The following is a 15,576-nucleotide window of genomic DNA, read 5'->3' as shown; positions in this document are numbered from 1 at the left end:
TAATGGTTATTTTTGTTTTATGTTTCATTTATTTAAAAACCAAGGAAGTTTATATTGTATCCGGATAGTAACATCAGAAAAATTATGATTTAATTAGATACATGTGGTTTTTTATGCTCATTTTTTAAATAATCGCTAACCCGCCATTACAGGTTTTTTTCTTTGATTTTAAAACATCTCTAGTGTTGCATTTATGTACGTTAATATTTTTTGGGTATTTATCTATTAGAGATTTCAAAAGGGACTCATATGAGACATATTTGTATTTAAGGGAGCATAATATGGCATTTTAACATTTTTATGATAATGTTAATGAACGATGATAAAATACATTTAAAGGTAAAAAATGTATTTCTTTGTTTAAATTTTACAAAAACAATCTGTCTAATTCAACAGTCAAATAAATATGAATAATGTAACAATTTATGGAACAAATGATGATGATATTAGAAATAAACGGATGTTATTTGCGTGAATGAAAATCTTAAAAACACTCTAGCCACAATGGTTCTTTGTTACATCGTTTGCAAACGAGTTTTCCTTCTACAGCCCCTGTAGTGGCATTTTGATTTAGGAAATTATAAAGTAATTTCTTGTGAAAAAAATTAAAAGATAAAAACCTTTTTAAAGAATTTGCCGGCACTTTTTTTAAGAACTTAGCTATTTTAAGATCTCATACGAGGAATTAATGTGGGAGAGGGTTAAATGACGACAAGGGTTAAAATATTAACACTTCTGCACTATGATTTCATAACTCACATATGTGATTGACCGTCATCCATCTAAAACAGAATAATATTAGCATTAAAAAACATTTCCATAAACCCTTAGCATTTATGTAAATGAAAGCATTAATTGTAGCTATTAGTGTAGTTTCTAGAGCAGGAACCATAAATTCATATTTTTGTTTTGACTTATGTATATTTTACTGACGTTATTATATTCATTGCGTCATTCTTAAATAAATAGCAAAGAATTAAAATGATTCATGTAGAGATATTAATAGCAATTCAGTTAATTTTACCTGTTTCAATTTCTAATAACGCCTAGTATTTTTTATGTTTTAAACTGTCAATGAATATTATACCGTGTAACACGCTATTAAATGAAATTCCTTCTCGGTTTATAGTTTAGATATAAATGTGTATTTGTCAAAAGAAATTTATTGCATATTTATTGAAATTGATGACCCACAATGTTAACAAAACAATTAATCCTTATTGTGATTTAAATAAAAAATATCATACCCTCGTTTCATTAAACTTCCTATTTATGTGAAATACTTCCACTATAAGGTAAGGTGATTTTAACACTACAAATATACACTGCAGTATAATATAGGTCCTTATTGGACACCTTTAAAATATATTGATAATTCATCAGTAGGGTGAATAATCCTGTGTTTGGTAAATAATAATTAATATGAAAAACTGTATTATTATTCTAATAAATCTATATATAGCTGCCTGAATAATTTTTTCATGAAATAAGTATTTTTGGTATGTAACGAGCATATTTAAATTTCTCCATAATTTATTTTAAAATACTTCAATTCAATTCACTAGCAACCTTCAAAAGAACGTAGAAGTAATGGGAAAAAATATAAAATAATTGTAGATACATGACATCTAATCGAAGTTCTCCTCTTTTCAGTGTCCAGTGTTCACCAAACATATCTGATAGCAGTGGATTTACCTTAGATCCAGATTACAATAAAAATATACCACCAGGTAAGCTTAAAAATTACATTTATGTATTGTTTTTTTTAGCTAAAATATTTTATGTACCTACTTTTTAAATTTTCTCCCACATAATGCTAAGAGAGTTAAGGCGTAAATCTCGAGCATTCAAATCAGAATGCGTTTGGTAACGATCAGGGCTGGTCGTCTTTTTGTTCGCTCTTTTTTTTTTTAATGTGAAATGGATTTTTTTGTTTTAAGAATATAATTATTTTTTTAACTCATTACCTTTCAATAACTCTTTTCTTTTCATATAATCAATTCGAAGAAAAAAATTTTCAATGCAAAAACGATGATTAAAAACAAAAACATTTACGTTAAATGTTACCTGGATTTAGAGAAAATAAAGTTGCGACTTAACGAATACTTGACCTTAACGAGAATGAAATCATTTCACCCACCAAAGAGTTGAAATCATTTAATAATAAGAAGAAAAAAACTGATTTTAAATAAACATGAAGAAAATATAAACTTGTTTATTGATGAAGATAAGAGAAACATAACATTAATTGAATACTCTTAAAATAGAGGTTTTGAAAGTTATTATTTTTCATTATATTCTATTACTTTCCTAAAATCCTAGCGGATTCATTTTAACGTTCTTTAAGGTAAAGGTTAATGAATGCCTTTTGTTGGTACTCGGAAACGCGTTATATCAAATAATGGTCCGAATAATTTATAATACATGTGTATGTACAAATAGTAATATAATGGCGTGGTGCGTGCGCCTGAAGTTTTTTTTACCGCAATCAGTTTACCTCACTGACACTTAGATTGCCGTATTACAGGCGCCCTTCATGCAAGACGAAATAATAATAATAAATAAAAATTTGCCAATAACACATTTACATAATTTATGTTAAAAATTTCATCTTATTTTCTTCCCCTTATCTGTACCCAATGGTGCATATGGCACTGCATCTTATATAAGCAGTGTTATCTTGATAGTGAAAGAAAGGTGATCATGCCCTGGGTGCTATTAAATAAGTATTAGAGTAAAAAATCATTTTAATTTATTTTGACGTTCTGGGATTAGACCCAGGACTTCCACCACGGTAGCCAAACGCGTTGACTACTACACTACGAAGGTGGAATAATAAATAAGATACTGTTTACTTATTTTAATCGTAAAAGTTAATAAATTGTGTTTATTGTGAAACCTTAAAATATTAATTAAAAAAGAAAGTTCTTTGAATAATAAAATAAACTATGTCATATACTCATTGAGTGTTATTTTTATGTATTAAAAGTAAACATTATTATTGTTTATATTCTCGGTTTTATTAGAGTTTTTCAAACAACATTTGTTTTCCTATTTAAAGCATATGGAGACCACAAAATCCTGACGGAAAAAAATCACCTCTCGAACCTTCTGTCGGCTCCCAGTTTTCTTGCCTCCTTAAAAATACAGACATATTTTAATATGAATAAAATTTATTTATTTATGTAACATTTATTGATATATGTATTTTTATTGCAAAGTTGCCAACGCAACCACTAGTTTGAATAAAAAATATCTACGTAAAAACGATTTTTTTTTTATTTCTACGCAGTTTTAAAAACTGTTGTATAGACCATTATCGTGCAAAAATTAGTACATTTAAACTTTGTGTGAAACAAATCAATTAAAACTGTTGTTAATATAGCTTATTTAAAAGATTTATGGTTATTTATATGTATACTGTTTTTTTTTTACCTTCGTTGTACTTAAAACTTTATTTAAAGTTATATATCATGGATCGGATTTCCTTATACGGAAATACAAAAGAGGATATATTTCTGTTTTGCGTGCCCGGAATAACGCAGTGCCGCATATATTCTCTCACCTTTCATTCGATGTGTTTAAATGCTAATTTAGAAAATAAAAAATGCCCATACACGCTTCGAAAATGCCAAAGGTCTTGCAGAGTTAATAAGCGACAATGTTATTCGCAAACGGAACTCAACCTTACGATGAAAATGGTTTTTCCAACCGTAATGGACAGAACACTTAAACAATGCCTTAACGACTTTTTTAGAAATGTTTTTTCAAAACTTTTTTGCAGTTCTGTTACGGTGAATTAGCTTATGAACATTTTGTTGAGACTTTTGGTGAATCAAGTCAACGGTAATGAATACCTTTATATGTCAATTACTCTTTTGTTTCCATATTTTTCCGCCTACGTAGAGTAAAAATTAGTAGATTCGGCTGTTATTTTATATCAGGTCTCAGGTTTGATTCCAGAGCCAGAGAAAAAATACATAACTGATGATTTCAATGTTTATTATAATAAAATAATAACCGTTTAAACAAATTACAAATATTTTATTTGACCAGTGACCGCGTTTCGTCGTTACCGACATCATCAGACTGGTTCCCACATGCCCTTCCGAATTGACGAAATTGTCAAAATGTTAAAATATATCAAAATTCTTGTAAACACAACAAGGCAAGGGTTGGAAACCATGATTTTATATATTTTTTCTGAAAAAATTTAATTCATATTTAGTAAATTTAAATTATGTATGTTAATAATAATCACATATACCTTATCATAAGGGTAAGTATGACTTTATATATTTTTTATTATAGAAATGGATGTTTATTTCATATGTTGATCGTGACTTCTATTTAAATTACATGATTTATCAACATCATGTAATTTAATTTAAATAAGCCTGTAAAATCAGCTGTTTTATTTTTAATTTAAATTTTACTACGTAAATACCACTTTTACTTTCAAACACCGATAAAAATGATACGGAATGCATCGAAACACGTGTCACGGTAGATTTTAAGAAATAGTGGTATTTACTCAGTAAAACTTAAATTAAAAATGGATTGATATTACCACAAAGTGACTGCCAAATCAATTAATTAAATTGTATTTATTTTATTAAGCGTTTTAAAAATACAAAGACACAATAGTTTTTAAATTTCGAAATTTTTAAATTTATTGATATCCAAAGGAAACATATTTATTGCATAAAATATATATTTTTTAAACCTGTCCACACCCAAAACGGCACCATCAGATCAATGTTTTGCTAATTATTATTTTCTAAATATTTAGATATTTAGAAATCGTTAACACAATTTCTAAATATCAAAATATGTAAATATTATTAATCAAAAACTTTAGAAAGGTTTGAAATTTCTAACCATGCTCAAGTACCAGTCGAAAGTTGTGTTTTTGTGATAAAAATCCATTGACTTCAAATACTTTTTTGCTTAGTCCTAAAACTCAAGTTATATTCTTTGAAATAACGAAAAGTTTAAATTAGTTATCCAGTTTTACCCGTTTCAATTTCTACTAACGCCTAGTATTTTTTTTATGTTTTAATCTGTCAATGAATATTATACCGTGTAACACAACAACAAAATATGTAAATATTATTAATCAAAAACTTTACAAAGGTTTGAAATTTCTAACCATGCTCAAATACCAGTCGAAAGTTGTGTTTTTGTGATAAAAATCCATTGACTTCAAATACTTTTTTGCTTAGTCCTAAAACTCAAGTTATATTCTTTGAAATAACGAAAAGTTAAAATTAGTTGGTTTTTGAATAATCTACTTCCGGATCAAAAAATTGTTTAAAAAAATTGGCAGTTTCTTTGTGATTTATGATTGTCGGCATTGATTTTCACAAAGCATAAACGTAATGATGCAATTTCAAATAAATTACCCTTATTTCCATACCAGCAATCTATCATCTTAGCTCCGAGTAGCGAAGTGAGTGTAAAAATAACGCTGCTAGTTTTGATTTTGACGAATATGTCGCAGTGCGTGCTAAATCCATACCTTAATCCTAACATACGATATCAGAATATTCCATACATAATTAGCTACTTTAATGTAAACAGGTTTATTTGCTCTGTTACCTTCAATTAATTTAATTGTTCTGTTATTTATACATATATATTTTTATATCTGACCTGTTCAATTAACACGTAGACTGACGTCATAAAACAAAATGTAGTAATTTAAGAGTTACATGTATGGGTCTCCTTTAAATTATTAACTTCCTCGACGCACACACTTATCCCAACGATGTTTCCATTCCAGGAACGCTTCTTTTGTGATATCCTTCATCTCATTTGTCGCATTTGCCTTAATCTCGGTAATCATCTCTAACCTTCTTCCTTTCCAAGCTTTTTTGAGTTTGGGGAACAATAATAAGTTAGTATGAGCGAGACTAGGTGATTAGGGTGGGTTGGGAAAAATATCCAACAAAAAAATTACTTATAATGGTAGTCAAGATTTATGATTTATGTAGCTGTTTTAAATGAGTAGACGAGTAGTGCTTTTCATAAAAGTAAAAATAAATCAGCATTAATAACAGAGTTATAGTAAGAACGATAATATTGATTATGTATATAGATATTGATAAGTGCTCTGTATTTATATCAGTAATAAATAAAGGAGGAAACAAAAATCTTGTCACATCAAGAAGTTTAAAAGAAGCTATGGACAGAAGTTCACATACCGCTCTTATAAGTCAGTAAAAAAATCAGAATAATTCTCTCAGTAATCATCTATTTTAATGTTTCGTGTGCGTATACTTCTTCAAATTTATTTCATTAAACTTTAACCCGTTCTTTTTTAAAACAGTTATCGGATGTTGAACCCGCAACCCACACTGACAAACACTCACCCAAAACATCCACTTCGTTCAACTAGTGAAAAAAATATATGATACAAAATTATATTGGAGATATCTCCTGAAAATGTTATGATTTCTATTTATGCGTAAACTATCAATGTATAGATACAGTTCCCACACGTAATCGTGAATACTTCAATATTTCACCCACCGAGGAAAATACTAATAACGGTCCTTCCGTTAAAGCATTTTGACAGCAGACCATCAATAACGTAGGCGCTCAAGGCAAAACGTCATCCCTTGTACCTAATAATCCTTGCGTCTACCAGTTGTCGTGTATGGAAACACAATAAGTGTTATCTTACCCTAGAACCCTAACTGTCCATCTCCTCCTCCCCTGACCCCTCCTCTCTTTCTTAAACTTGCTACCGAATTCTACCTATTTATCATTAGAATCCTAGAATACTTTTTTGTCTAATTGTTAATTAATTGTTTTTAGTTTTTTGATAAAATCTATTACATCAGACAATAATATGTATTAACTTTTAAAAACGTCTGAGACATTACTATCTGTCATTAGAATCCTAACTGTCGATCAAACCTCCTCCCTCTACCTCCTTCCCTAATCTCCCTTCTTCCTTTGCCCTCCTTATTATCGTCTTCTGTTAATTTATGTTTCTTTTTTAAATGTCAATTTGTAATTTATGTTTTTTTTTAAATGTTCAAGTACTATCTGCCCACTGATTGCAAACGGCTATATATGGTATCAAACGTTTTGATCAATATCACTAGTCCGTCTTTGGTCGGTTGGAAGATATTGCTTTTTAGCAATAAGCCCGCCAATGTACTTTTTATTTTCTGTACATGAAGTTTAAAAATAAAATAAATAAAATAAATAAGTCCTTCAATAAATAAATGATCCGTCGACCTCGTTAGAAAATTTGAAAAACGCGCTAGTCTTTATCGCCATAGAAATTGTTATAAGCTGGCTTCGGGCGCTTCAAATTTGCGAGAAGGCTATTCAGCAAAAGGGGGAGGGATTTCAGAGATTTTTATTGTGTCTACTGCGCGTTTTTTTGCGCGGAGCCTCGGTTTTAAGGGCGGATTTTTTTGCGGTTTTCGTTTTCAGCCTACTGCAGCTTTATGTTCTCCCGACCTTGAAGAACGTCACGCGACATTCTCCCCGGTTTTCCTTGTGACCGCACGGAACTTGGCGTGTCCCGAGCGGTTATTATAACAATGGCCGAAGTATAAGCTCCCGAGCCACGACGTTTTCGAACGAACAAAGATTTCGACTTAACCCGGTCCAATAAAATTTCCCTTCAACCGTTCATTTGTTGCAAACATGAAAAAACCCTATCAATGTGAGTTAATATCCCGATTTTACATGAGACATTCTCGGAACTAATTTTTGTAATAATTAATTCAATTTATTTTTCATGCTTTTCCTTATAAATTTCTTGAAATAACCAATTACTAGAACTACTTTCTTATTCAACCTAAATAATTTTTAAAAACTGAGTACGGTAATTTGATTATTTCGTATCAAAACGCCACAAAAATATTTCTTTATGAAAATAAATAAATCATTTTCAACCTAAATAATTTTTAAACCTGAGTACGGTAATTTGATTATTTCATATCAAAACTCCACAAAAATATTTGTTCATGAAAATAAATAAAAACGTATAGTTATATTAAAAATAATCCATTTTTTTTGCTGAAAGTAGAAGTGCATGTGTTATGAATATAAATTTTTACCATTCTCTATTTTTATGGGAAATGTCTAAATAAGGCTTTACCGAGCTTGATTAAAAATACTGTATTTAAAAAATTACGCTATAAGCGGATAATTTTATATTTATAAATTGTCAAATCAAAGACTGATCAAAGGATCAGATCTCGTTCATTTACACTTTAATTTATATAATATCATTAAAACGAAATAAAATGCAAATTCAGATGTAAAAATATGAAAAAGTTAGTACACACTCCGCCTCCGTAGTCAAATGGTTTGCACGTTTAGCTACCCAGGGTTCGATTCCCAGGAGGGGGTCAAAATAAATATTCTTTAATAATTATTTATGTAATATTTCTGGTACCTAGCGCAAGATTGATCACATTGCCTTCATGTAAGTAACGATAAAGATAACACTGCGTCAGTACGATGGAGTGCTCTATGCACCATTAGTTAATAAGGATTAGAAGAACAGGAACCTTTATTACGTTTATTTTTTTTTTTTTAAATAATGAAAATAATATTTTAAGTTTCGAGACGGACTCTCACAAACCAAATAAACAAAAAAATACAATTCATGACAGTCAAACAACTATATGTTTAAACGATCCTTAAATATGCATTGAAGAATTACTCTTACATTAGACAAGAAAGCACCTCGTAGTAAAACACAAATTGCAATTAATAAACTTTATGGAAACGTTGATAGAACTACGAGATCCAAAACACAGAAACACATTAAACAAAACCTAACACATAACTCTTTTGGTCAAAGAACATTGATTACTTTGCAAGAATTTTTTTAAATCATGCTTCCATTAAGTTAAATGTAGTAACGGATATAAAATACCTATTTACTAATTAATAATAGAGGTGGGTAGATAATCTGAAATAGATCGAATCATGACGTATTTGATTGCGTGTCATAAACAGTTTTGTTTAATATAGTTTTCTAAATAAGTATCTTATAATGTGCCGAGGGCACGGGAAAACTCAGTGAGGGTACATTATTGTAACTCATTATTGTTTTTAAATTACAATATTTTAATATTAATTAAAAAATAATAAATAAATATAAAAATCAAACAGAATCCCATTATAGAATTGAAATGTAATATTGTTTTAAAATCACTATAAATATTTGATTAAAAGTTAATGATAATGTCACTGCTGACAATTCGTCGGCAGTTCTCGTCAGAACTTCGGGACGCGGATCTGACTTGGGAGGATGCAAGGGAGCTGGCCGCCGACAGAAGAGCCTGGAGATAGTTTGTGGACTCCATATGCTCCACCTAGGGAGCGGATATGGTTGAATTAATTCATTATAATGTCTACCGGTTTCGAAGCTAAACGTTTCTTTATCAAGCTACATGAGACCTACCCAAGGTCCATTGCCTAACCGTCAAAATATTTTGAATTTCGTTAAGTAGATAGTGTTTTAGTATTAATCAGGCTTCTATTTATTAATAGTGGTTAGCTTCGAAACCGGTTGACATTATTATTAAGCTATAATAAAATATTTATAATGATTTAAAAACAAAGTTACATTTTAATTATAAAATTGAAAATTACTAAGTTAGTGCTTCAAATATAAATTATAGAATCCCATTATTTATATTTTCTACTTCAACCAAACGACGTTATCATTATTATATCTCTTATAAGTCGAGAGTGATTGAGATTTCAATTTGCAACCGGGTTTCGGGTCTGGTTTCGAAGAAAGTTTGCATGTTCAACAACAGTAAAACTAATCAGCATATTATTTTTATCGGCGTTGACTTTCCGCGACAAATTTTTACGTCAAACATCAACGTTTACTAGAGCCATACCGCACCCAGCGTACAACGTACACAATGTATGCATCCACATAATAAATAATGAGTAAATATATTAATAAAACATTAATAAAAGCGAAACAAATAAACATTTCCTCGTTTTTTCATTACAAATATAGTATTTTGTTTTGACAAATGTTTTGTTTTATTTAATGCAAATTTAATCATGAATACAAGAAATCCCTGCATTGGGTATACAGAAACAAGACTTGATTTATTTATGCGTCAGTATTAAAATAGTAAAATAATAATAACATACGTTTTTTACAACAAAACTAATATAAATATAATTTCTATTGTTTGCATCTAATTAAGCTTTCCGCATTGAAATAAATTTGTCTACATTTTCAGCTTTATTTGAAGAACACGTTTTTTAATGATTTAATCGCCTTTACAGTAAATAAATTAGGTTTATATTCGTTATGTGGAGACGTTTATTTTAAACTTAAATAAATCATTTCTCATTTTAATAATGTTTCTTTTTATTTTTTTTATTTAAACTTCATGTGCAGAAAAAATAAATAAATACATTAGCGGACTTATTGCTAAAAAGCAATATGAAGATATTTTTGGTTGGTTGGAAGCAACCAACCAAAAACAGACTAGTGATATTGATCAAAACGTTTGATACCATATAAAGGTATTGACAGATTTTTTTTATTTTTTATTTTTATTTTATTTTTAGAGAGATTTATTTTCCCCTTGATCACTCTCCACGAGACCATACATCTAGTCCTAGACTTTTGACACAACCAGATTTTAGGATCTGATTGATCTGGTTGTGCCAAGTCTTTTTTGACTATCCTCGTTACGTTCTCCCGTTCACATTTTCCAAATATACTTTCTTAGACATAATCTCGTCATCCATTTGCGCCGTATGTCCATACTATCTTAAATAACTATTTTTAATCTCTGCAACCATCCCGAGTTCAGTCTTACGTTTTTTCTAATATCTTCATTTTTTATCCTGCCATACATCGATTTTCCCACACATTCGTCTGAGAGAAAGCATTTCAACGGCTTTCTCTCTGATTTGATCCTGCTTTAGACAATTTAATTTTTCGCTTCCGTACCATTCGGATTTATCAACAAATACTGTAAATAAAAATTTTTCAAAAAAGTTTTCATAAATGGGTGTATGGAATATTGCATACATAGAAAAACATCAATCATTCGGTACACAGGGAACAGTAAAGAACCTCATAACAAATGTTCACTGTCCACTGCTTCCGGTTGCACCGGAATTGCCACCATAAAACCCTTTCCTACGAGTGAAACTTCCGGTACAGCTTAAATATAGGTCAAGGTACAAGTCTAGTAGAAATATACCTCTATATAGCCGCAATTTAAATACATTTAAAACATTGCATTGAAGACTTTTAATTTTAGTAATATTTTTTCTTCAATTGATTTTGTTTCAAATAGTAAATACCACTTTTTCTAAAAATCTATTGTAACACGTGTTTCGATGCATTCCGCATCATTTTCAAATATGGTGTTTGAAAATGATGCGGAATGCATCGAAACACGTGTCACGATAGATTTTAAGCAACAGTGGTATTTACCAAGTGAAATTCATATCATAATATCGTAATAGCATATCATATAGTAAAAGCAGTCATGTGGTCAAAAAAAATATTCTTAGCACTCCTTAATTTTTTATTACTTTTATATGTAAATCGATTTTAAAAGGGGACATTATTACAGTTATAGCGTAGTGTGTTCATTTTTTAAATTTATATATTTTTTTTTAAATTTTGCCAAATTAATAAAATCGAATCAGAATTGACATCAGAGTAGGCGTAATAAATACAATATCAAGCCACACTCGACATAGGAGAGCTAAGGGTCAATATTATTACAAGTACATCACCAACATGTTTATGTAGTGTATAACGATCCCATTTTATGTTAATGTTATTTAGCCATGAGTACTTACACACGTACATTTGTAGCGCATCTTTGTGACACCACACCTTTATAACAATCCCTCTTTGTTCCACATGCTTTCCCCTTTTCACCATAAACCACCCTTTCTCATACATTGATCCATGATAGAATCAAATTAAAACGCCATATTTTAAGTGTGTATAAATCATTAATTACAAATCTGGGTTTCTCCACTTATAGGTTAATTTTATGAAATATTTGTGTTTACTGGGTTTATGACCTGCCATAGGCTTGTTAAGTGGTTACTTTACACACGTATAACAAAGTGCTTTTTTAGAAGTAAAGTAAAATTTATCTACACTTCGTAAAACTACCCTTAGTGATCTTTCTAAGACTTCCTCAAAGACTGGCATATTCTTCTTCATCTATGCTGAGATATCAACATGAAAAAAAAATCTTAAATTTATTTTCCAACTACCAAGAATCGAAATTTTTAGTTTTGTAAGTCGAGAGTCCATCCTACAACGCTAAGGAATGACGCCGTTTGTCAAAATTATTAATAACCATTTGTGTTATGTGAAATGGAAAAAAATCCATGAATATTTTCTCGAAACACAAGTTGACAGACGGTGGCCTCGACTGTAACACCAGCCCATAATCTGCACACGCAAACATTGCGTTCCAGAACCTACCACAAGTTATAGTACCTTCATCCACACAACCTCAACCTGTGGGACGCTGAACAAGAAAGGGGTGAGCCCCTGTATTGCTTGCTCAGCGAAAACCAAGCCAAGCTTAAAAGACAGACATTAGCATTAAATTGTAATTCTGTATCTATTTAAATTGCTACATTAAAACTTTAATAAAAACTTAAATAATTTATCTATAAATGTAAATTAGAAAAAAGTGTTTTTTGTTGTCTTCAAAATAACAAATATTTTAAATATATATATATTTAAATATATACACATGTACAATTAATTAGGATGGTTCAGATGACGAACGAAGTTCACAAAATCTTTTTTCGTATTTATTATATCAAAATTCCGCATGTCTCAATATTTCCATCAACATAAGAAAGGAATCTTACAATAGTAAATTTATACAACTTTTAAAATAAATGTAATTTAGATGTTTAGTAATGAGCAGAATGGTAACCGTTATACAAGTGTATAAAGTAAACAATTAAGTCAGCCAAATACCAAAGCATAAGCTCTGAAATACAGACTTCAATCTTCCTTCGTAAAAATGTGCTTCGTCTCAGTTGGGGAATACAAATCATTTTAAAAAAATCAGATAAAAAGACAACAAAATATTGAAAAATTTAAGGTATCAATACCTTGGTTTTTTCACATTTTGAGAACCCACTTGAAGTTTATACATTTTAATATTTTTTCTAGGCTTTATTAATTTAAAACATAAGACCTCTGCACACAGTAAATTGAAGAACGATAAAACACAATATTAATCACGCATGCAATAAAGTACGTCATAACTCATTAATATTTACAAGTTTTTCAGTAATAATATTTCCGTGTTTAAATCAGTATGTTATTACATTGATGATTTATTTTTTACTCGAACATATCGTAGTCGTACAGGAGAAAGTGATTAACTAACAAAACGTAAAATGTTCAGGAGGGCCATTTAAGTCACTTTTGCTTGGCAAGAAAATAAACATCAATGCAGTTTGTCATTTTTAACAAGTCGATATATTATACTACAATGTTAAGCTAGTAAGATATCAAATAGTCAATAATCACGTTTTTGTAAAAAATCCACTTGGTCACATTCTCCTGTATGACTACGATATATGAGAACATAATATAGAAAACCTTTTAGGTTTTTTTTGTATTTTAATCTCATTTATCAATGTTTCACCTAGAGTGAAGTTTTATTTAAAAATAAATAAAATATAAACAATAATTCATAAATCTTTTACCTTTATTTATAAAATTATTAGATTTTTAAATGTTTTTCGTGAAACGAAAGAAATATCATGTTTTGTTTGCAAAGAACTTAACATATGGCATAACTAGTTGGTAAGCTGGCTTATCTCCATCTACTGACCACACGGATCCATTATCAGCCTTTTTGACCATTTCAACGAGTCCCTTTGCTACCGTTACAACCCTGAAAAAACGATATCATTAATTTTAACTAAAATCAGTAAACGTACGTATTTACGTATGTCTTTATTGAAAGCTGTCCCACTGCATTCCCAAGTCTGATACAGAAACATCTAGGCTTCTTGACATACCTTCTCTTGCATGGCAATTTTTTAAAACTAGGTTGCGAAATTTATTGAAAATGTGAAACAAAATTGTACCCTGATTTCACTGGGAATTTACATTTAAAAGCTTATAATATCCCACTGCCAATCTAAATAAGTACAAGTTTGTAAATCCATCACCAAATTTTCTAGAAGTACCCCGGTGTAGGCAGTGAAAGGGATCAGTAGTTTTATAGTATTTATGTTTGCCTTAATTGAATATATCACATCTAAACAGTACCGAATTGTGAATGAAAACGAGATATTGCAAGGAACAAAATCTTAACGTTAAATTCGGCTTCTATTCTTAAGTTCCAACTTGGTGGATGCTGAAGGTTTCGACCTTTTAATATTTTCGTACTAGAAAATATTAAAATACTTTGAAAAGAGGCAAATACGGATAATACTATAAAATTATCGTTAAAAGCCTCTTAGAAAAGTTAGCCTGAGGAAACCACGAAGTGTAAGACCAGTACTACTTATAGTGATGTTTACTGACACTCACGCACAAACTCAATTAAAAAGCCTAGTATACGTATATTCTTATTTTTCTTCTTCAAACCCTCATCCTAACGTAATGATGCATAGGGCACTGCATTTAAACGCAGTGTTATCTTTATGCTTAACACATAAAGGAAACGTGATCAGCCCTCCGCTTCAGATACCAGTCCAGGGTAATGTTCAATAAATATTGAAGTGAGAAATCACTAACATATATTTGCCCTCACCCCCCCGGGAATAGAACCCGGCACCTCTATTACGGTAACTGAGTGTGCTGACAGAACGGCTGGCTTAAGCGATTACTTTTAACAGTATAACAGTGTAACATATACTTATTTTTATTGTATCGCTCACTCCTTTCAAGAACGTCATAAATCAAAAATCGTCCATTTTCAGTTGTCCATGTTTTCGGAATGCCTAGAAAATGTACTATATCCCAGCAAAAGAGGCATATTCTAAACTTAATATTTACCCGCTACGGGCAGGAAGTGTTGTTTTTGCATTTTGAAAAAAAGGTATTGTTTAATTATTTTTTTAACTAGTTTTTTTTTTTAAATGGAGAAAAAACCTTCAAGTTTAACCTAAAAAGATCTGTAGCACAGTAAAAAGTTCAATAAGTGGCTTGATATTTATTTTTAATAAATTGTTTTATATTTTTAAAAATTCAAAACGTTTTCCTGAAAAATCCATTTTTTCATAAATGACGTTCTTGAAAGGAGTGAGCAATATCTTTGGGATTTAAATTTTTTAACGTACTCTTGTGGTTTTCCATGGTCTGACAGGACTTTCATTAATTCTGCTCTCATTTCTGCATCCAAGGATTCTCTTGCTTCTCTTTGCAAGTCAGTCGAAGTGGAGCCAGGACATAAAACTGCAACTCTCACGCCAGATTTTCTCATGTGAATTGGAGCCTTAATGAAGCAAAATATATTAAGAAAAAATATTTTTAATCAATCTCTTTTTTAGAGTTCATAAACATTAATAAGTTTAGAGCAGTGGCCAACTATAGCATTTTTT

General features: G+C 30.1%; 1 protein-coding gene across 4 annotated transcripts in view; it reads left to right on the top strand.

The window, feature by feature from the left end:
* The window catches only part of LOC148311280 (glycine receptor subunit alpha-2-like), a 103,930-nt gene that overhangs the window by 23,534 nt on the left and 64,820 nt on the right, over window positions 1-15,576 (top strand). For all 4 annotated transcript variants that reach the window (XM_088257014.1, XM_088257013.1, XM_088257012.1 and 1 more), the window contains exon 2: window positions 1,654-1,730. In XM_088257014.1, coding sequence (XP_088113140.1) covers window positions 1,654-1,730 — 77 coding nt within the window. The remainder of the gene's footprint in view (window positions 1-1,653; window positions 1,731-15,576) is intronic.

Source organism: Brachycentrus maculatus, unplaced genomic scaffold (assembly GCF_059751285.1).
Source record: "Brachycentrus maculatus isolate JH-2025_06_01 unplaced genomic scaffold, ASM5975128v1 h1tg000069l, whole genome shotgun sequence".
Lineage (NCBI taxonomy): Eukaryota > Metazoa > Arthropoda > Insecta > Trichoptera > Brachycentridae > Brachycentrus > Brachycentrus maculatus.
This window is presented reverse-complemented; position numbering and strand designations above follow the sequence as displayed.